The sequence below is a fragment of the Triturus cristatus genome, chromosome 9 (genome assembly GCF_964204655.1).
Source record: "Triturus cristatus chromosome 9, aTriCri1.1, whole genome shotgun sequence".
In the NCBI taxonomy this organism is placed as follows: domain Eukaryota; kingdom Metazoa; phylum Chordata; class Amphibia; order Caudata; family Salamandridae; genus Triturus; species Triturus cristatus.
In genome coordinates, this window is record NC_140592.1 from 256,038,723 (window position 1) to 256,061,216 (window position 22,494).

Consider the following 22,494-nt stretch of genomic DNA (forward strand, 5'->3'; position numbering starts at 1 on the left):
TAATCAAGTCTTTCGGGTTAAAAACAATTAATTACGCAGATGACACCCAGCTCATTCTCTCCTGGGAAGGAGAGGATTCCATCTCCCTGACCTCCTTCCATGAGTGTCTTAGAGAAACGGCTGGCTGGCTCCATAGGAACTCTCTTCAATTTAATGCCTCCAAAACAGAGGTTCTGTTCCATGCCGGCACCATGCTATCACACCAGTTCCCGAACGACTTCTGGCCTCCTGAGACAAGGGAGAAACCTAAACCTGTCTCCTCGGTCCGCAACCTGGGGGTCATGCTCGATAACAAGCTGAGCATGGAAACCCAGGTGGCGAAAACAGTGGGGATCTGCACGGCCTTGCTACGCTCCATGCGAAAAATTATGCCACTTCTCCCTGCACAAGCCCGGGCGCTGGTAGTCAGGTGTACGATTCTGAGTCGCCTGGACTACTGCAACGCCCTTCTCCTTGAGTCCCCTGTTACGCTGTTGGACCGGTTGCAACGAATTCAATCAGCCGCGGCCAAGTTGGCTCTCGGCTGGTCGAGAAGGTCTTCGGCCACTGCGGCACTGGCCGAATTGCACTGGCTACCCCTAAAGCAGCGGGTGGCTTTTAAGTCCCTCTGCATTGTATTCAAGGCCTTGCATGGACTCGGGCCTAGGCCCCTGCAAACCTTGTTTCAGTGGTATACTCCCACTAGAGAGCTTCGGTCTTCCTCAGCGTATCTGGTAAGGGTGCCCAGATACAATAAAGCCAGAACTGGGGGCAGATCCTTCAGGGTCGCAGCTGCCAAGTTATGGAACAGTCTGCCCATTAATATACGCCAAACCCCCCAACTTCTCCCGTTTAGGAAGTGCATCAAGACCTGGCTCTTCCCCTAGATCGCCCAGCCGTACCTACTCGTGCTCCTCTTCAGTATAGTATTTTTTTTTTTTTCCTCAGCGCCAGGAAGCCTGCAAGGTATCAGCTGCGCTATATAAATAATTAAAATAAAATAAATAAATAAAAGAGAGAGAGAGAGAGAGAGAGAGAGAGTGACTGCTATCACAAAGAAACAGTATGGATCCCTGGAAGCTATATCTGATGTTAAGGACCACTAGATATATATGCTGCCCCTATCATAAGGGGTTCATCTCTGGCACATGTATTCGTTCATGACATAATAGTGGTAATGGGATAATAATAGTCACCCTTGATATATGTTGAGAGATTCCAGACATAGTGGAAGTTATCATCAACATATTAAGAGCATTACTGGCCTAAATTTGCCATCCCTGACAATATGGTGATAACATGGTGGCCATCCCTCACATATTAATGCCCATGATTTACATACTGTGTGCTTCTTTGTCATTTTGTTGTCCAGCCTTGACACAGGGGTGGCCATTGTGTACTGGGCTTCATTGGCATACTACAGTCATCCATAGTACCATGGTTAGCATCCACAGCCATGGTTGTAATACCTGGGCATGTGAAGCAGAATTTGTCTATGTGAGGAGTTTGCACATGTGACTCCTTGATAGAAATAACAAGGCGATTTTTAGGGGCTGTGTACTTCCTTAGAAAGAAAATTGTTATTTTGACAGATTTGTAATTTTTCTTTTTTTTTTAGAAAAGATTTTTTATCTGGAAAACTGCCTTTGCCCAAAATGTAAAGTGGTATTTGATAGAAAAGTAGGTGCTTTTTCAGAACTGTAAGCAATGTCGCTATGCTGCATTGCACTAAGTAGATAGAAAGAATATTGCAAAGCTACAGGGGGCTATAAAGCTATTAGAACAGTCTGCCCCATAAGGGTAGAATGTTCTAATTAGTAAAACAAAGGCCTCACGAAGCCAGAGGGGGATGAAACCCCCTCGGCTCTGAAGCCTTTTTTCACAGCTGATGCTGTGAATGTTCTACAGCTAACAGCCATGCGCAGGACCATGGCTGTTAGCCTTTGAACAATCACAGAAAGAGCTGTGAAAAGGGACTGAAGTCTGCCCTTGGCTCTCCCTGGCTTGGCTAACCTGCTTTCTGCACTATAAGCATACAAAATAAATAAAAATGTTCTGATTTAAGTTAGCCTAACTGTCAATTCCATATTAACAGCGACTTACATGCTAACATTAAACGGTCTATTTTTCACGTTGCACTATTTTCTTGCACAAGATGTTTTTCTTTACACTGCAGATGATTTAACTTTCTAGAACCCTTCTGTTAGTTAGTGAATAGGCAGTTGTTTTGTATTTGACAACTGATAGAGAGGTTGTCACCGGAAGGCGAGGAGGCAACAGGAATGATTCATGAGAAGAACAGTCTGGACTGCAGTGTGTGAATGATGTAACCTTTAAAGGACTAACATCTAAAGACTATTGTACGAGTGTTAGAAGATGGGGAGTCTTATCTATTCCCAGGAGTTTACTTCAATCCTATTGGCTGATAATTGAGATGTAAAGACACTTGCTGCCAATTAGAATATTGTGTGTTTGTATTAGTCTGTGTTCCTAGAGTAAGACAGGACTTTTCCTCTGAGGGGTTTTCCTCTAGACTTGCTCCCTTTGAACTTGTCTCACTTGCACTGGCTGGAGACAAATGTTTGAGTTTTCCCCATTCCCCTCTTCACGGGAGGCTGCTTAGTCTATTTCTTTGATGTCTGTTGATTTACAGCTGAGAATATGTTCCAGCGCTTATTATGCAAAAGCTTTATGTTTATGCATTGATTCTCTCATATGAACTCTTTATTGGGTATCTGAACAGACACCTTATTCTATTTTATTTAATTTAGTTTAGATGAGGGAACTACCTTTATGTAACAAGCTTGCTCCATTATTGCAATTCTGTTAGACATGTAAGCCTTTTCCCCCTGAACCTTTTGCCTACTACCTCCAATATTTGTTGGAATTTTGCTTTTGTTGCCCTAAGGACTGTGCACGATTCCACTGCTAACCAGTGCTAGTGGGCATGTGTTCACTTCCCCAAACACGGTTTGATTGGCAGAAACCTAATTAGCATTTTCAGTTTACTGATAAGTCCCTTTAAGAGTGGTATACCATATACCCCAGGCCTGTAAACTACTGGTAAGTAGGCATGCAAACAAATTTGTTTTTCACTACTGTGAGGCCTACCCCTCCCATAGGATAACATTGGGGACTCCTTATTATATTTAATAATCTGTAATCCCTAATTGAGAGGTGGTAGATATGTCATGTTTGTTACCTATGCATTTGTAATGATAAACCCTCTTTGATCGTAAAGTTGGATTTTTCATTATAATTTTGAAAATGCTACTTGTAGAAAGTTGGCATTTTCCTGACCTTAGGCGTTTGTTCCTGCAGCCTGTCTTGGATCACATGACTAGGTGTAGCAGACAGTTAAACTCTGTGAATTCCTCCCAGACAGCCACATGATAGAGGGATTAGGTTTGTCTGAATGGGCCATCAGCTGGAGGGACGGGGTGGAGTTGAGCACAGCCCTACTTACACCTGAATAGCGTGTGCTTTGCCTCCACCCAAAGGGCTTAACAACTCTGTATTTTCACTGCAGCGATCTTGGAGCCAGTTCAGGGGTATCAGGAAACTTCTCGCACTTTAAAGAACCTTTGCTGAAGCTTCTCCCATCTTCCAGAAGAAGCGCACAAGAGTATACGAACAGGGCTTTCAGACCTACTCTTAAGTTCACTACTGGACCTGCGGAAGGGCCCTCAGAGGAATGCCTGCAGGTGTGACCTGCTGGATATTCTACCAGACTGATGCTGTACCTGGAAGGACTGCTTGGCTGCCTAAAGCCTGCTTTGAACCCTCAGGGTCCAGCCCTCCGGTTGAGCCCTGCATCTACACCTGCACCAAGGACTATCAGAAGTGATGCTAAGAGCTAGTTTGATGGCCTCTTCTTGAGAACCACAGGACATAACAGGCTCCCACCATCTTGAACCTACACATGGACACAGTCTGAATTAGTCCTGAACCTCCAAGAGGTGTCCCATCAGTCCTAGACCCTTCAAAGGTGCCCAATGATCATTTTACAAAAACTGATGACTTAGACAAAATATGGCCAGAAAATGCTCTGAGAACCAGGAGGAGACTGGGGCCAACCTCCTTGCCTATCCACCAGAGGTGTATCGCTGGTCGGAATGACCTCAGCTTCTCCCACTATGATGTTCTCCACAGCAGCAAATTCATTTCAGCGGACATTCGCAAAAGGGGTAGCCAACCTCGTGGAACTGTCTTCGGCTAGAGCCTTCCACTTCATCCTGCTTGGGTTTTTTTACTTCCATTTTGGCCACTAAATCTGAACGTAGAACTTTTCACTGCAAATTTGACCCATGTATCTCTCCTCAGACACCCTCTGCATCCTTGCCCTGCTGAACTTAACTTTCTCAGACATTTCTCTTCAAGAATGTTTCTAAGTCCGAAAATAAGCGCTGACCGGGCCCAATCCTCTTCTTGTTTCTGATCTGCGCTCCATCACGGTTAGCCTTAACATTCAACTTTGACCCAGTCTCGCGCGACTAGATGTCCGCGGTGGGCTCTTTGATCTTTTAGATGCCAGATTTCACTTAAAGCTTGAAAAATTGAAAACTCCGGTTCTACTGAATAGATTTTTTTCATCTTGATGTTTATTACAATGACTCGATTTTTGTAAATGCGTTTGGCATTGTTCTTGTGTTGTATTTTCTCTTTCTTAGTGTTTGTGTGTTGCATAAATACTTTACACATAGCCTCTCAGTTAAGCCTGACTGCTTTTTGTGCCAAACTACTCAAGTTTAAGCGCAGGTTAATTTAGTGACTTTTTGGGGTTCATCTTGTAAGGGATTGTAGCTGTTGCTTGACCAGGGCTCACACCCCAGTCAACCAACAACCTAATTTCTCAATATGTGTACTATGATCTTAGCTAATATTCTATTTTACCTTATGGTGCAATATCAATTATTGGATTATGTTTGTTATTAATGCTGATGCTTAAGGGACTAATTCTTACTGAATAAATGATGAAATACTAAAAGAACTTAAAATAAAACCCCTTAACTCCCTCAAAACTCTTTATTGACTGTTCTAAACGTCCTTAACAATGTAATGAGTTGTTGGATTGATGTAGATGATCGCTCATTTACGCTTCTCCTTGTTGACAAACAAAGGCCCTTACAACCAGTGGCGGGGATTGCTTAATGATTACTCCAGAAGATTAAGGTAAATAAAAAAAGCCCCTCTCCATCACTATAATAGCCTCATGCGCCAAAACTATGTTTATTATGATCATTACAGTTTCCCTCTTCAAAAAATCATGGATATATCATTCTTCAACAGCTGTTCAATTAGCAATCAATTATTTCTTTGTTTCATTGTATGGAAGAACGTGTGTGGTGCTGGCTGCTCATGTGGGGCATGAGACATGTGAATGTGGAACCCTTTATGTGCGTGATGAGATGTCAGTATGATTGAAGCTAAACATTGGAAGGAGCAGTTGGTCTGGAAAGGCTGCAGTGAATTTGCGCCGGCGTGTTTTTTCAATTGAATAAACACCATTCACGATCCTCTCAGCCCACAACAGCCTTAATTTCCTAGATCTAACAATATTTTTCCCTCATATATGTACCATTTTTCTTATTAAATGTGTAGCCTTTTATCCTGGTGTGAACAATATAGGGTACTGGTTACTTATTGCACTGTTGTTTCTAGTTTGATTGTTCAACACAATACTTTCACACTTCATTGAGGTCCGCATTGCTGCTAAGGTCAAAGCAATCAAAAGTAAGAGAACTTATTCAAATTGAAGGTAGTTTGCCTCAGAAGGGCCTCCTTTTTTGGCGATGTTGGAGAGCAACCATAGATATCACCAAGATTCAAATAAAACGTAAGCTTCATAATAGTGCTCATAATTGGATACCATCTTTGAAAAACCAACATTTCTCACTAAAGTCATACATCTGTTACTTAACATATATGTATCATAAATTTGACACAATAGTGAATGTAAAAACACACAAGTCAACCTAAGTAAACAGGAAAGAAAAGGTATAACAATGTCGCTTGCTTGATTGAATAAAAAGCTTTTCTAAAGCACTGCCATTTCTGGAGCATAATTAAAAAAAAAAACATTTTCTGGCACTTGATTCAAATAGGACGTTCAAAGCGTATTGCCACTACACAATGCAACATTTCTGACTCAGACTCTGTATCATTTAAATGCACATGAATCATGTTTAACCATGAGGCTGTGGATTAAATGAAAATAAAAAATGCATTTGCAGCCAGCTACAAAGTCAAGCCTATCCTTTCAAATAGCAAACACAGCTGAACTTTAACAACAGTAATTTGTCCAGTGAGCCACATCTAAACCTTATGGGACTGTCAAGGCTAACAATGTTCAATTACTACTTTTGATAGCTTTTGTAAAGCAGTAAGTTCTGCACTTGGTAAGAAACACTTATATTGTTCACATGCTTTAAACTGAGATATCTTTGACCGTGTGTAAAGCAACATCAGGTGTCCACGCTAAAATCACATTAGCATGTGTCATCCCTATCATCGTCGAAGAGTCTTAATGAGAAGTCAAAGCTCTTCCTAGTTAACAAAGAATTCTAGAAATGAAAGGCGTATGTATATAGATGCTTTTGTGAACCTAGTTTAAAGGCTGTACAGGGTCAAAAACAATCATTAAGTCAATGAGTGATGGGAGAAGTAGCTGGATTATGGATGGTTAATGCAGTGTGATGTGTTTTCTTTAAAGAGGTGTATCTTGATCTCTTTCCTAAACTGGAGCAGAGTTGTGCCAGCCCCGATGGATACAGGGATGTTGTTACAGATGATGGGAGCATAGATGGCAATGGCTGCTATCTTGTTTTGTCTGTTTTACACTTCTTAGTCCGTAGTCTGATCGTGTCCTTGTTATGGATGTGCCAAGAACCACCACAGATTGTGAAATTTTCTTTAAGATACGACGGATTGCTGGTCTAGATGACTTTTGTAAATCATGTAGCTGGTTTTGAAGACCATGCAGGGCATCAATGGAAGTCAAAAGGGTTACAAAGGGGTTCCATCAGGATGGGGATGATGTGATCATATTCCTTCAGACGCTGCAAAAGACTTGACACTTTGTGTATAATGCCCTGAAGGGGTGTATGTATGGAGCTTGGGAGGCCATAAAGCAGGGTTTTATTGCAACCATTTACCTACAGATGTACAGGGGCTTAAACAGAAGTTCTGAAGTTGGTACCAGGCCATCTTTTTGTATGTGTTCCTTAAGACTAAATCCAAATGATTGGACATCAGACTCAGTGAAAGTCGGGATTCAAAGGCATCAAGGTTTATGCCATTGAGTCAAGTTTGTACGGTTTATGTCTTGATTAGGTTGAGCTTCTGATAAGCACTGGGTGTACAGTTATGGATTATGTGCAGTTGTTGAGGTGTTGGATGTAAGAAGAAGAGGAGAATTTCAAGTAGAGATGTGTCATAGGCATACTGGTGAATCCTGATGCTGTTATCTGTGATTGGAGCACCAAGTGACTCCATGTAGCGATTGAAGAGGACGGGGAATTATGGCTAAGCAGTATGGCAGCATGTCTGGATTGGCTGTTTACATTTTTTCCTGAAAATGATCCTGCCTACTCCAATCTGATTCTCCTCTCTACCATGACTTCTTCCCTTTATCTTCTTTGAACTTCTGGTCATGGCCTTCCTACTTAGAAGTTGGATTTGCTGCATCAAGTACCGTTCAAATTAGCTGAATCCTACATTTCCAATACAGGAAAAGGAAATCAATGCAATGCTTTTCATATTCTAAAGTGATTACAGGTAAAAACATGAAAGTATGGCTCATGCCTTACCTGGCTATCAATTCCAAGCATAAGCAACATCGAGAAGAATAATATCGCCCACAGAGGTGAAAACGGCAACTGTGTCACTGCTTCAGGGTATGCCAAAAATGCAAGTCCTGGGCCTTAATAGAAAACAAGATTTGATGTATTAGGCACACTTATGAGTTGGTTAGGCTAGAATATTACAAGGGGCCATTTAGTAAATGAAATTCAGTTGCAGGATACTTGCTTCAAAGATTTAAGAAATATGTTTTAGTTTTTCAGTTAATAAAGTATGTTTATTAGGACCATAGTCCATACAACAATCCCTATAGACAATTCTTCCACTAAAACTCTTAAAATATGGATACCCAATTTAAAACCTTCAACAGTACAAATCACCACAATTGCAGATTGAATAAAATCACGATTCACAGTAATTACATAATATGGCCCTTTCCTTTCAGAAACAACCCAGTATTTTAACTCCATCAGTCTTTCATTGATTGCAGATAAGAAGCCCCCTATTGCACATACCATGTAAAAAAAAGTGCATGGAAGATACAGATTTGAGAGATTCCTGTTGCTGGATAGGGATAAAAAAATTAAAACCTTCAATAGTGCAAATCAACAACAATGCAGATTGAATAAAATCATTTTATTTTTAGAGAGTTTGAGTGGAACTTCACATCTGGGGAAGGCAGAGGAGTACTGTCCTTTTACAATTAATAGTCTTTGTCTCAAATTCATGCCCCATTTTCACTCACTCTTCAATATATCCTCTCTACAACGCAAGGATATCTTGTTATCGATGGATTTTAATAACCCATCCCAAACTCTCTTTGTAGCCTTCTCAGCAAAACAAGCACAAGACGTCAATGCCTTCTCTAACCTTAACGCTTGGACTATAGCTGAATTGGGCAGATTTGAAATACTTTTTAAACACTGATCTTTGATTATGTCGCAACTACATATTCTACTCAGAAACAGGATTTCTGTGCCATATAACCATTTTACCTGAACCATTGCTTATATGCAGTCATGACTGGTTTTAAATCGGGACCCCCAAACTCATTCCTGAATTTGCCTAACACCATTGAAGTTAGTAGGGATTTGCTTTAAGTGCTTTACAATGTACTTTCCATTTTAATTTAGTAATAAAATGCATGCCAAGATATCAATACGTTAACAACTATTGAATCAATGCCTTCCCCAAGAAGCATTTAAAATCTTTCTTTCTCTCACCGAATACCAGTATTTTTGTTTTTGCCTAGTTTCTGCAAATATGGAAATATGTTTTAGCTAACAATACTCCTGGTTGGAGCTTTAAACTTTTATTTCTTGCATCAATAACTGCATTTTATTCAGGGACGGTTTTTTTATTGGGGCCGGGGGACTTTACCCCCCTATTTGTATTGATGCCACCGGATCCCATGTTAAATATTTTGACCAGTTTTAATATTATTTTACTGGCTGCAGTGCACTGCTTTTATTTCAGTGACAGTACGACTGAGTTTGCCTTTCTGCAGGAGTGAGGGCAGAAATGGGTGGGGATGGGGCTTAATTGAACTCGACTGGTTCAGCTCAGTGGGCCTTGGAGTGAAGTGCACATGTCGGTTTGGACGAGTACCAGCCCGACATGCGCACTTGAACCCTTTCCTACCTGTGCATTAGTAAAAACAAGTAAACATATGGTACAAATCATATGTCCTAGTAGACGGACATGCAGAGATTTCCACGCAAAAGAAATTTTAGTCAAGTCCAATACCTTTTTAAAATTTTTAATCTTGATTTATTCTGTGGAAAACTTCCAGCCAACACGTGTTTTGTCTCTTTAGACTTTTTCAAGGCAGATAGGTATTGCTCATCCTGATGCAATTGTGATTCTTTAGGACAGACTCGTCATGTCAATATCTTCCCGAAAAATTTCCAGAAGGTCTGCAAAGCTCAAATGTACGATAAAGTGAACTGTTCAGTTCTCCAACGTAATCTAATAAGTAGAATTTCTCCGAACGGATTGACGTGACGGACGCTGTCGAATCTGCTGGTGGGTAAGCTTACTATGGACTCCATAATATACTAAGCAGGGCAACAACTAACCATATACACACGTTTAGAGAATCAACTGGAATCGGTGACAACAACTGCAAAAAATGTATTGCCCAGTTTTTGGACTAAAGTAGCTATAAGAACTAGAAATTAACCTACTTATTAGATTACGTTGGTCACCAGCTGTCACTAATTTGATTACATATCACGCTTTTAAAATACATATATTTGAGTTTTTAATGATGCATAGTGTATCCTGAGGTAACAATTTATTTTTCAGATTGCATTTCATTCAATCACTGATGCCTGAAAGAAAATTATATTTTTGAGCAATTCTGGAATATGAAGCCAAGACTTTTTAGTTAATATGCGAAAAAGAAGGATGACGCAAAATATTGACTTTTTTGTGTGATACATCACAAAGTTGTAATGCTTTTACATGTTGTAACTAATTTATGTTACTTTTACCTGGTATAATAGTACTCAATTTATGGACCTCAGAAGGATCAATAGCTGAGTTGGCATTGACATAATTCAAACATTTAACCTGCAGTTTGCACATCGACGAAGCAGCAAATGCTTTACTCAAGGAACCATTTTGCTGGCTCGTAGAAGCAGTGAGACTCATTGGTAGAAACCCAATCAGCATATTTATATGTTTGTGATTTTGTAGAGATCACATACCATTTGCATGCTGCTTTATGGTCTATGGACATGGTGCTGATACACCTGACTTTGTCTTTGCTAAATTCAGTTAATTCTATTTGAAATACTCAAAGTGAGTAACACAGAGGTGGCCTCCTGCATTTCGAAATGCCAAGCTTTAAGAACATTTTAAATGTAATTGTCATTTTAACAAGGTGGTATATGTTGCGCATGATGGACACAAAACAGCGGCAGTAACCGCTGCTACCGCATGGGCATGGATGGGAGGGGGAGGATAGAGGAGGGAGAAAATTAAACATAAATGTTAAAAAAAACACTTACCTGGATGTGGCCGGCCGCCACCTTTCCTTCATCCTTCCCATCCTCTTCCTGGCTTCTGTAGAAGCAGGAATCACCCAGGCTCCCCTGAGCCAATCACAACGCTGTAATGCAGCGTTGTGATTGGTCTAAGCGCAGAAACGCGCTCAGACAGGGACTGGGACCTTGGGCATGTTCTACACCCAGGCTGTAATGCAGCCTGGGTGGAGAACATGCAAAGTGCACATGAAATTTTGGCCGACCTAAGACAGCCGATCAAAATGTCAGTGCCACTAAGAAGTGCCTACCACTCCTCCTACAGCCCCCTAACAGCCCCGCCCCCAGGCAACTGAGCCAGTAGTTTAAATAAAATGATGATAACGTTACGTTATTATCATTTTATTTTTCCTTTTTTAATTCCTCACTCAGTGAGCAGTGGGGCAACACATCTCTGCCTGAGCGGAGGAGCCTCCACCGAACAGTGGTAAACTGGGACTGATGTGCGCTCAGCCGTCTCCTAATTTGGTTGCATGGGTGGATGGGACGAGTAGTCACTACATTAATCAAATATATAAGAATTCCACTTGCTTAGCATCTGGAAGGCAGAGAAGTGTTGAGTGGACAATTGCCTAGGGCTTGGTGTTCCAAGGGGCCCCCTGTGAAAGTAAACCTGCTCTCTAAATCACTTCAGTGTGTTTTTGTATCTTAACCTTCAACCTAAAATTCAATATTGCTTTGCAACATAAGGCTGGAGATAGCAAAATATGGGAAGTAAAAATTCAAAGTTTTTTCATACAGAGGCGCTTAAAATGTTTCTTGCCCAGGCTCCCAAAATCCTTCAGATGACTTTGTTAGAAGCGCTGGTAAGGTGATAGGTGGGCACGAGTCCAGGACTCTCGCCACATCAGGGCACATTTGTTGCAGAAAGAGAATAAACAAAGCTACCTTCATAGGAGACACCATTTGGCAGTTTTACCAATACTCATATGCTAACTACCGGGTTGGTTCTTGGCCGGCAGACTATTAAAAACATTGGAACATTTTTAAGTACAACCATTTTTAGTGAATGTGTTGAGGACAGGTTCCATAAAAGAAATAATATTTATACAAGGTTGTAAAGTGGATGGGTGGAGACTCTTGCCCTGAAATTACCGTCAACATAATTTGACCAATGGTGATAGCTCATATGTAATTATTGCCCTTAGCACTGTGAATGAAATGCAAGTCACCTATTTTTAACAGCAGCTGCACCTAGAGGTGACAAAATATGTGAATGAATGTGAGCTTCTCTATGACAACCTCTTTAGTACAAACAATATGTTCTCAATTGAGCTTTGTAGAAACTGCATTGACTGATGTCCATAATTTGCAGATATACCTTGAATAGCCACATATCAGCATAGACTTGTAGCGCTCACCTGTTGGAATGCTACTTTTCATGAACTTCCTCTGTACAAAATGTAATACCGTAATTGACAACATGGAGAGCCACAGCAAAGCTTTTGAGGGATATATCTTTAGGCAGACCCAGTGGCAGCTGACGACCAATATCTGCTTATCTGCCCAACTGACATGATGCCATTTGCCAAATGGCCCCTCAGAGCCAGACCTCATATACCTAACTTTCCAGCAAGTTAAGCAGCACTTTCCAACAAAAATAAATAACTATTGGTGGTGTATGCATGGCATATTTCTGTTTGTAAACATGTTTTAAAGATAGAAATATATTCCCTACTCGATCTATTATTAACTTATTCAATTTCATATAGAATTCTATAGTGTGCACTGCTGTGGTTGCAGGCTAAATAGATGTGGCATGAGGTAAGCAAGCTATGTAACCAGCCAGGCCATAATTATTTTCCAGAAGACAAGATGATCATTTATGAGTTGTGGATCATAGGTTAGAGCATATCAAGTGAATCGGCTTGAAATGAAAATGAACGACCCCAAAGGTGGGTTCTGTGGAACCAGGGCTTGTAAAGACTGACAGAAAAGGCAGAATACCTCATCGGAATGCATCTTTTTAGTCTTCTGGCCCCCACTGTTGCTAAGGATTAGTTCCTATAATTAACATTTCAGATAGATATGTGACAAGGTTTATAGAGCAACATATTCAGCCACACTCACACCAACTTTCAAGAGAAAATTCACTAGCATAGGTCACTGAGTTTCCCATCTCCACTTCAGCCTGCTGCATCAACAAATCCAAAGCCCTGTGCGGTAGCATGAATAATGAATATTCTTACTTCAAACCAATAAGAGGAGAAAAATCCTTATTGAAGGCATAGACCATTGAATTGTATGATCACTCTCATGTGTACATTAAGTATATGTTCCAAATTTCTGACACCTAGGTCCTGATGGACTCTTGTAAATAGTAACAGAGCTGAAATGCTTTAGTAATTATTGTACACCACGCAATGGCTTGAATACTTAAAGTGGTAGGACTGTAGCAGCAACTCTTCAACATATGTTAAGAGCTTGATATAATTAAGCCTTTATTAACAAGATTGTAAACTAGTTTTCCAACATGCATAATGAATTAGTTAAAACAATATTTCAGAAATTGCAATTTAGATGTTAAGCCACATTGTGCAGTCTTTGCCTTTAGATAAATACCCCATGGCTTTGGAAGAATGTTATTCTCTATTATTCCATTTGTGCATTTAAGAGTAAGAATCATAATGAGTTGGGGTGTCTCAGTTGCTAGGTGGACGGAGACCAATAGGCTTACACCCTGTTAAAATGTTCAGGGATTTTGACCTATGAGCTTTGCTAAACCTAAGCCCATTTCTATTACAATTTTGTGGCATGAAACAGCAACATTGTGCCAGGCTTTTTAGATTCTTTATGTTTTTAATTTTCACCTGGAGCAACTAGCGGATACAAATACCAATACTCTCTTGGATAATGTTCTTTGCTTCGATCTGCCCCAACCTATTACAGAATCCACGCATTCCGCTGACCACACTCTGGATGGGATTTTCTCAAACGATGCAAATTAAAAAATGTAAAAACCTTTGCCTCTCACTTGGACGAACCACAAAGGCATTATTTTTTAGCCTTACGATACCTGACAACAGAAGAGCATCCACAGATAGGTCAGTAATAGGTAATTACTGTGTATGGAATAAAATTGATAATAGCAAATTTGATGAACTGTTAAGATCTACCTTCCCGACTCTAATTGAAGATATCAAGAAGGCCCCTATCTTATTGAATGCCTGGATAAATTATGCTATGCCACAGGTAGCACACCTAAGAAAAAAAGGGAGCCATCGTAAAACACCTTCTTCACCTTTGTTCTCCCCGGAGCTCAGGGAGTTACAGAAAAAGTGTAGGCATCAGGAACAGATATTGCGAATAAATTACTTTCCATTCAAAAAAAGGGAATTATAAAAGACTACAAAAAATTTCTTTTGAACTTATTAAAGAAACTAAAATGAAATTGTACACTTCCAAAATAAAATTAATCAGCAATGCTTCTAAGGAATTATTTAAAACAGTTAAAACACTAACTACCTTTAATGTAAATAAAAACAAATTACCAGTCAGTCAAGATCTTTTTGATAATATGGACAATTTCTCTTTCCACAAGGTCAACGCCTTTTTTCTAGAGTTCAAGAATCAAAATTCCAAATCCTCTGGCGCCATCTGTCCGGAAGGAAAACTCAAGACCTCTCTCTCCCAGACCCATCCTATTCCCTGTGCTCTGTTTCACCAATTATAACTGAGGAAGTTGTCACTTGTTTGAAAATTATCAAATCAGGTTCATCTGCTGATCCATGTGCCTCGAAGGTGCTTTCTAATTTCGCAGATACAATTGCACTTTATCTCACCCCCCTTATGAATAGTGTTCCTGACACTGGAATATCCCTATAATGTGGAAAAAAGTGTTGATTCTTCCTCTGATAAAAAAAATCTTCTTTAGACCCCACTGTAGAAAATAACTAATCTCACATCTCCCACTGCCAGCCAAGTTGCTAGAAAAGGCAATGAATCAAGAGAACAATGTTTTTCTGCACACCAACAATGGCTTTATCTGGCACAGCTTGCTTTAGGCACCGACATTGCACTGAATCTGGTCAGCTAGCGGCCACACAGGAAATCAGATCCATCTTAGACAAGGGAACTATTGGGTGCATTTGATATGGTAGATCATGCCACTCTGATTAAACATCTGGACAGAATTGGTATTAGAGGATCAGCACTAAACTAAGTTAGGTCCTTCCTGACAGGCTGGGAGAAAACAGTCTCCCTAGAGGGTTTCACTTCCACACCTTTCTCTGGGTCATTCCTGAGTCCAACCCTTTTTAATGCATATGTTACTCCTCTAATTCAATTGATAAGCTCATATGGTTTCGCAGTGTGTACTTATGCAGACGTCACCCAGCTGGTAGTATCTGGTTCTCCGACCCAAACAAGGTAGCAACTGAATTCAGGGCAGGCATGTCTGACATTGCAAAATGGATGGCCAAGAACTTCTTTAAACTTAATTCTGAAAAAAACAGAGGTGCTGCAGTTTGGAAACAGCAACACCCTTTGGAAGAATGCATGGTGGCCAAATCTGAGATCCCTGCCAACGCATGTCTAGAAGACGAGAAACCTGGGCGTGGTATTTGACAATAAACTTACATTTGTTGACCACTCAAATCATGCTACATCTTCTTGCTATTTAATGCTCAGGATTCTAAAAAACACAATCTACCCTTACTCCCCCTTGAATTTAGAAAAACAGTTACATCAGCAGTGGTTATCTCAAAGATTGACTACTGCAATGCCTTATTGGCGGGAACGTAATCTTGAGTTCTGAAAAAATTTTACTCTTCAAAATACTGCCACTAGCCACTAGATTGCTACTAAGTCTTCCCAAATTTTGTTCAGTATCTAAATATATTAGAGAACTGTACTGACTCCCAGTTAGAGCACATATTCAATTTAAAGCACTATCCTGCATACATAAGGGTCTCTACCAAAAAGGGCCAGGCTGTCTCTAAGATACGATTAGATGGTACCAACCAAAGAGAACTCTACGGTCAAGTACGGCCAATATAATTCAAGTGCAGAAAATGAGAAAAGAAAGCTGGGGAGGAAGAAAATGTTCAGTTTATGCCTCTAAATTGTGGAATGAACTACCTGACCATCTGAGATTTCAGTCCAACCTTCTTAGATGCAGAAAGCTGAAAACCTGGCTTTTCTAACAGAGCATTGGAATTGTCGCCGACGATGTTCTTCTGGTTTGCTCGATACCAGAGCCAAGACATCTTTCGGTATTAGCGCACTCTATAAGACCCCATAACATAACACGTGTGGTATCAAACTACCATTTTCACAATATTGCCTGATATAAATATATTGTCCTAAATTTCGTTTACAAAAACATCATCACATTGGATTTCAGAACAGAAAATCTACACTCAATGTGTCAATATTTTTGTAAGCAATATTTATGATACAATGCTTATGTGTGTTATATAATGACATTTCTGACAATCTGACGTACAACCTTATGTGTGAATTGGTCACGTTATTATTGGCCAAAGATCGCCAGAGAAGATTTGCCTGATAGGGCATGCATGGGAGAAGGATTTGTTGAACATACGCTCTATCAGATGTGTCATTAAGGAAGGGGCGGTTGTAAATTAATGGGTTAACTATAAAGGAGAACCATTCCAGACACATATTTTTGCAAAATAAGAAGCGGCCCCAAATACCTCCCATCTTACCAGGTATACAATTGTTTTTATGTCATAATGTTAGCAGATATATACAATATAAAACTATACAATTCTGTTTGTTTTATTGTGCATTTATACAATGTGAAACTATAAAATTCTGTTTGTTTTATTTTGCATTTATTTTAGCCATTTATTCTTCTACTTTCTTAAAAACTAATAATAACAATCTGCTGCTCATGAATTCGCTCATACGTAGTCATTCCAAATTTTCAGTGTTTCTTCCAGAGGAGCAGTAAACTGTCAATATTTAAGCAAGCATTTACTGATGATTAAGGCACAGAAATGCTAGTGAAGTGGAGTTAACCCCGCCAACGTCTGGAATTTGGCCAGATTTGGAAACTCAAGTCACTTTGCTGTCTTCTGGGTAGAGCCTTTCTCTCGCCTTGCTATTTACGTAATCTTACGTTAGAATAAAGTGGGTCATCACACCCCAAATCAATTCAGCAATAGGCAGCTCGTCTATCCCCAACTGATACCACCATATTAATCTAATAAATCTAAACTGAGGATCAGAGGTCTAGCAAAAGTGTAATGGGCCCTAATGCAACCAAGGATATTGTACCCCTATCCCTTGGTGTGGAAATACAAATCTGCTGTATGGGTCCTTTACACCACTGGGAACCGGTGCCACTGCACCTGCTGAATTATTGGTAACTACTTGCCAGCAGAGGACGCTCACCTTCTTCTACAGCACAGGTCATCAGAACCAAGGTATGGTTCTCCATCTACTCTACTTACTGCTCATAATTGCTGGGCTAAATGCTCCTATAGTATCCAGTGTTTGTCTGCGACTGGCTGTCTCAGCCGGAGCTCAGTTTCACCAAATTTGTATTAAACCTTCTGTTGGAAGCCTGAGAATGGGATCTCAGATTACCACACCAACTGTGCACAGGAAGTACAAAGGAATGCCGTATTTATGTTAAAATGCACACACGCAGCAATAGGAACCGCACCTCTGTAAACAGCGATGGAACTAGAGTCTATCATTGGACCAGTGAAGGAACTGGTATACATTTTTAACCTTCAGCACATGAAGGGCAGGCACAAACACATTGCATAACAAAAATGGTTTTGTTTGTTTTAATTTGTTTGTCTTGAGTAACGCACATAAAGGAAATGATGTTTGTCAAAGAACTCATTAACTTGCTAGCAAGCTCATGAAATACAGAAAAATTCAACAAATGTTGCAGTACAGTGAATACAACAATCATTTGGCAATAAAACTCTTCCATGTTACACTCAATCATTCCCCTGAGCTACATTTGTCCATAAATACTGAACAAAATGATCATGATTATGATATTTGAAAGACCATGTTAACACCCACTATTCAAACACTAAATAACTAGGTGTCATCTCCTATACTAATGGCTAAATTGTGTCCACAGCCAGTAAGGAATTAAGTCTCAATACTATACCATCAGCAAATGTCACTGTGCTACCCAATAAAAATCTCATTGACTTCTTAAACGTTGTTACCTACCCCTCAAGGTACATTCACTAATAGTCACAAAACAAAAAAACAATTAATTCATCAACAAAAAAATATTAGATTGGATTAGCATTTATAAATAGTGTCAAATGAAAGTAAATCAAATCAAATCAGCTTTATTCGGCTAAAAGAAATACAACCATAAAAGCATTATAAAAAAATGTAATCCTGTTCACAATTCATCAGTGTCAGTACAAAAAATTGCGTTAAAAATTTAAAATCTATCCATAGTTTAGTTTGATAAACACAGTTGACGTGATATAGTAATTTGTCTATCAAGATAGAAAAATTTGGATAATGGTTTATACATAAAGTGCTTAACTGCAAATATTTATAAGTTTAAAAAATGCATAACATCCCAAAATTCCGTTAATCAATATGTGTCCTACTCTCTTCGTAGTGTGGGGCCTCAAGGTGTGTTTCAAGCTTTCTTCTTTTGATCGCCCTTTGAATATAAGCTACTACCATGTTGCAAACTTTCACATTTACTAAGTTACAAATAAAGTCAAAAGCAATTTTATAAAAATTCAGTTTCTCCTTTAAAAATAGTGGGCATAAAACGCTCTTCCTAATATCCATATAAAAATTAAAAAATAGAATAAAGTGGGGAGTTGTTTGGTCCGATTTTCCATCACAAGGGCATTTTGGAGGTGTCGATTGCATTTGCCCATGGTTGGAAAATCTACTAAAAAGTGAATTGGGCCACACAAGAACTGCCACTGTACGAGGACAGGGGCTGCCCGGCCAAACACCGGAAAATGTGGGGTAAATGGTTGGGAATGGTGGATTAATCAACTCTCTTGTCCTTCTTAGGTCCAATCCTGTATGTCATTTAGAGGGCAGAGATACGACAATGTATACCAACGTAAGAATGTTTTACTCGCCTAATGCCACATGTAATTGTGCTGCTGAATATGCTGTGGTGTTTGTACTCAGGTTTTTATTATTGTCTCTTTACAAAATCAACTTGATTATCAAAAAAAAAAGTGAATTGTTCTCATTCTCAACCTTGTCACATAAATCTATGTTTTATATTGGTGACCTGGAGATAATAGCACTGCGTCTCTAGTCCATTGGGCATTGCCCAGTAAGGCCTACTTAGCTTTTTTGATTGTTCCTCAGTTTCTCTTAGCCGTTCTCTTGACTCTATGAGCCCATTTTTCATTTTTTACAATAATCAAGAATTTGCATGGGATTATTAAAATCAATGATCTTAGTGCACTCTTTTAAAAGGTTATTAATATACATCAACCAGGGATTTTTTTTTATTATACTCAAGGGAAAGACAATCCTTAATGATTTCCTGCGTGAATTTGGCTACCTCCTTACTCCAAATGCCATACCAAACAGTAAGACCTGCTGTACAAATATGATTGTTAATGTAAGGAGCAGCCAGCACTTTGTGGATGATATATGAGGGAGATGAATTTGGTACAGAACATATTTTCTTGAGTCTGAAGAATGACGTGGTGAGCTGATCCCCATAACGCAGCACAGTAGCAAGTTCCAGTAAGGCATTTACTCCAATAGAGGGTCATAATTTCTCTAATTGGCTTGTTTCCCATTTGTTTGGAGAATCTGAAGATAGTCTCCGTTGTCTATGGGCATTTTAAATTGCAGGAATCAATATGAGCTCCCCAATGGCCGTTTGATGTAAATAGCAGGACAAAATACAAAAATGATTGTGGTTCTGCTATGGGAACCCTGTTAACATTATGTGTCCTAGTCTTTGGCTTCCCTTCTCCACAAATCATTGTAAATGTTTTATTTAGATTAAGTTTAAAGTCCTTTTCATGCATGTAATCCGCCAAATTATCTCTTACACACTGAAGCCCTTAAGCAGTTCTAGAGAGCAGCACCGTGTCATCCGCATAAAGTAAAGTATGGGTGGCGCGGTTACCAACCCTTGGAGCATCAGCATTTAATTTTTGCAAGCGTTCATTCACTCCATTTATATATAGAGAGAACAGGAGTGGGACAAGGACACAGCCCTGCCTAATCCTGTGTGTTACTCTGAAATGTGTAGTGCAATCTCCTCTAGGCCCATAACAAACCCTTGTAGTTAAAAGCTTATCAATTTGTGACAAGTAAGCAATAATGCCACTTGGGACACCCATCACGAATCTGCCATAACTTTGTATGATTTACTAGGTCAAAAGCACTTGTAAGATCAACAAAACACAAGTGCAAATGGCCCATTTTTGCAAGTGTATATTTACTGATTATTAAATGGAGGTTACCACACTGCCCTATAGTCCCTATCTCCTTTCTAAATCCATTCTGTGAGGCTGTAAGTATTGAATTATTGGTTTCCCAGGTTTCCAGTCTCTCCAGAAGGATTCTACCCATCAATTTTGCATTGAATCACGAAGGGAGATGGGTCGATAGCATTTAGCATCGCCTCTTTCGCCCTTTTTGAAAACCGGTACAATAACGCTATCCGTCCAGGTTGTGGGCAATATACCACCTGCTGCAGCCTCACACACCTTTTGTAAGATTGGGGCCCAATAGTCTATATCAGTCTTAAAAATATCGACAGAAACCCCATCAGGTCCAGGTGCCTTCCCATTTTCACATCTATCCTGGGCAATTCTTACCTCATCTAAAGTAATGAAAATCAAGTTGGAGGGATCTATAGTTGTAAAAACTCTATTGTCTGATAGTAAGAGGTTATCATTATTAGCAATACAAATCTGCCCAAAATACTTTAGCTAGTCTGAAGGCTGGACCAGGATCTCAATTTTGGCTGTAGAGTGATATTTAAAATAGGGATGATTAATTGTTTTCCAAAATAAAGGAATATCCCGGGTGTCAGCCGCTTGAACTAGTTTTTCCCATGCCAGTTCTTGTACTTCCTTTTTCCTTCTATTAAGGGTCTGTCTATATAACTTCCTTTGGGTTTTAATCAGTTTGCTATCTCTTGGTCTAGCCTTTAAAGCAGTTTAAAGGGCCTGATTGACTTTTGTACATTCCCGATTGAACCAGCTGACACTTTTGGGGTCTATCTTTTTGTTCTTAATTTTGAAGCTTCCTTGAATTGCGGATGTAATGTTTCAGAAGGCCTGGATAAAATGCAAATCAGAGGTATCTCCCTTCTTACAAATCTCCTCATATTGACATTCGTGCTCTATCTTATCTAGAAAGGCAGGTGGGTTAACACCTGATCATTTAATGCTTACGCCATTCTCTCCTTGCGTTGTGAAATTAATGGCTAGGCAACTCCCCACCCGTGGTGTTGTACCAAATTTAAGGGTTAACAATAATGGATGATGGTCACTAAAGGGACTTTCTAGTACCTCCAATTTCACAATTTGCCCTCATACAGACTCAGAAATTAATATATGATCAATGATCGAGGGCTGTCCGTGGCTTATGTATGTTGGTATCTGTGGCTTACTCGCTGCGATAGATTGTTCAAACAATTCTAGGTTGTATTTATACATTACATTATTGATAGTCTCTCCATACAAATTATGTGGGAAATGAGAATAGAGTTCGTCATATAAATTCCTATGACCACAATGTTCACCTTTCAATAAATCACATCTCTTGCTGTTAAAATCGCCTGTCCAGATAAAAAACCAATCACTTTGAATTTGTTTTATAAATATATCTATCTCCTTCTCTAGGGCTATTATGACCTTATTTCTGGAATTATCAAAGACGTTATTGTAAATGTTAATCATTAAAATGCACTGACTTTCAAGAGTTTGAAACCACAATAGTTGAAAGAATTGTGAATTAGTATAAGCTTTCTTTAAAAGTAAAGTAGATGTAACAGATACCAACACAGCAAGTCCTCCTTTGGCCCTTTCATTCTGAGAGGGGACCGCTGAGGTGGTAACCTTTGTAAATCCATCAATGTGAAAAGGTTCTGTAAGCCAGGTTTCTTGTAAACAAATAATTTGGCAGTTTTTAATCAATTCAAGCCAAGCGTTGTCATTTATCTTGTTTTTCATACCAGCAATATTCCATGTTACAACCTTCAGGTTTACATGTGGCAATACTTCAATTGGATCGAATTCTTGGTTATTATGAGCTTGTATGATCCTTCGACTGCTTTTTGTACTTTTATCAACACGGAATTCATGATTAGTGGCCTTATGTAGTCAATTAATACGTAGTGTCCTTTAAAAGATCATTGAATTTGGGAAGTTTTCCAAGCATCCATATTTTTCTCCCAGTAAAAAGAATGGGACGTGGAGTTGAAATTCAATTTAAAGTCTCACCCATCGAAAGATAAACTTGTTTTATATCCCTTAAAGGACAGCCTAGGACTGCCTATGCACTGGTATATTCCTTATCCTATCTACTGGTCTAAGACCTCACACCTTTTGCTACATACCTTGTTCAATCTCATGGCAGTTGGGCTTTTTATCCAAGCTTCACGAAAGACACTGGTCAGGTGCCTCAGGTCAGAGGTCTTCAAACTGTGGAAACTTCACCATCTCACCTGTGGCACCATTACATTGTCTGAAAATGGGTGCACTTCCAC

The 22,494-nt window shown here is 39.5% G+C and overlaps 1 protein-coding gene across 2 annotated transcripts in view; it reads right to left on the reverse strand.

The window, feature by feature from the left end:
• Positions 1-22,494, reverse strand: part of SLC6A1 (solute carrier family 6 member 1) — a 558,279-nt gene that overhangs the window by 94,467 nt on the left and 441,318 nt on the right. For both annotated transcript variants that reach the window (XM_085624874.1, XM_085624873.1), the window contains one exon: positions 7,788-7,900. In XM_085624874.1, coding sequence (XP_085481000.1) covers positions 7,788-7,900 — 113 coding nt within the window. The remainder of the gene's footprint in view (positions 1-7,787; positions 7,901-22,494) is intronic.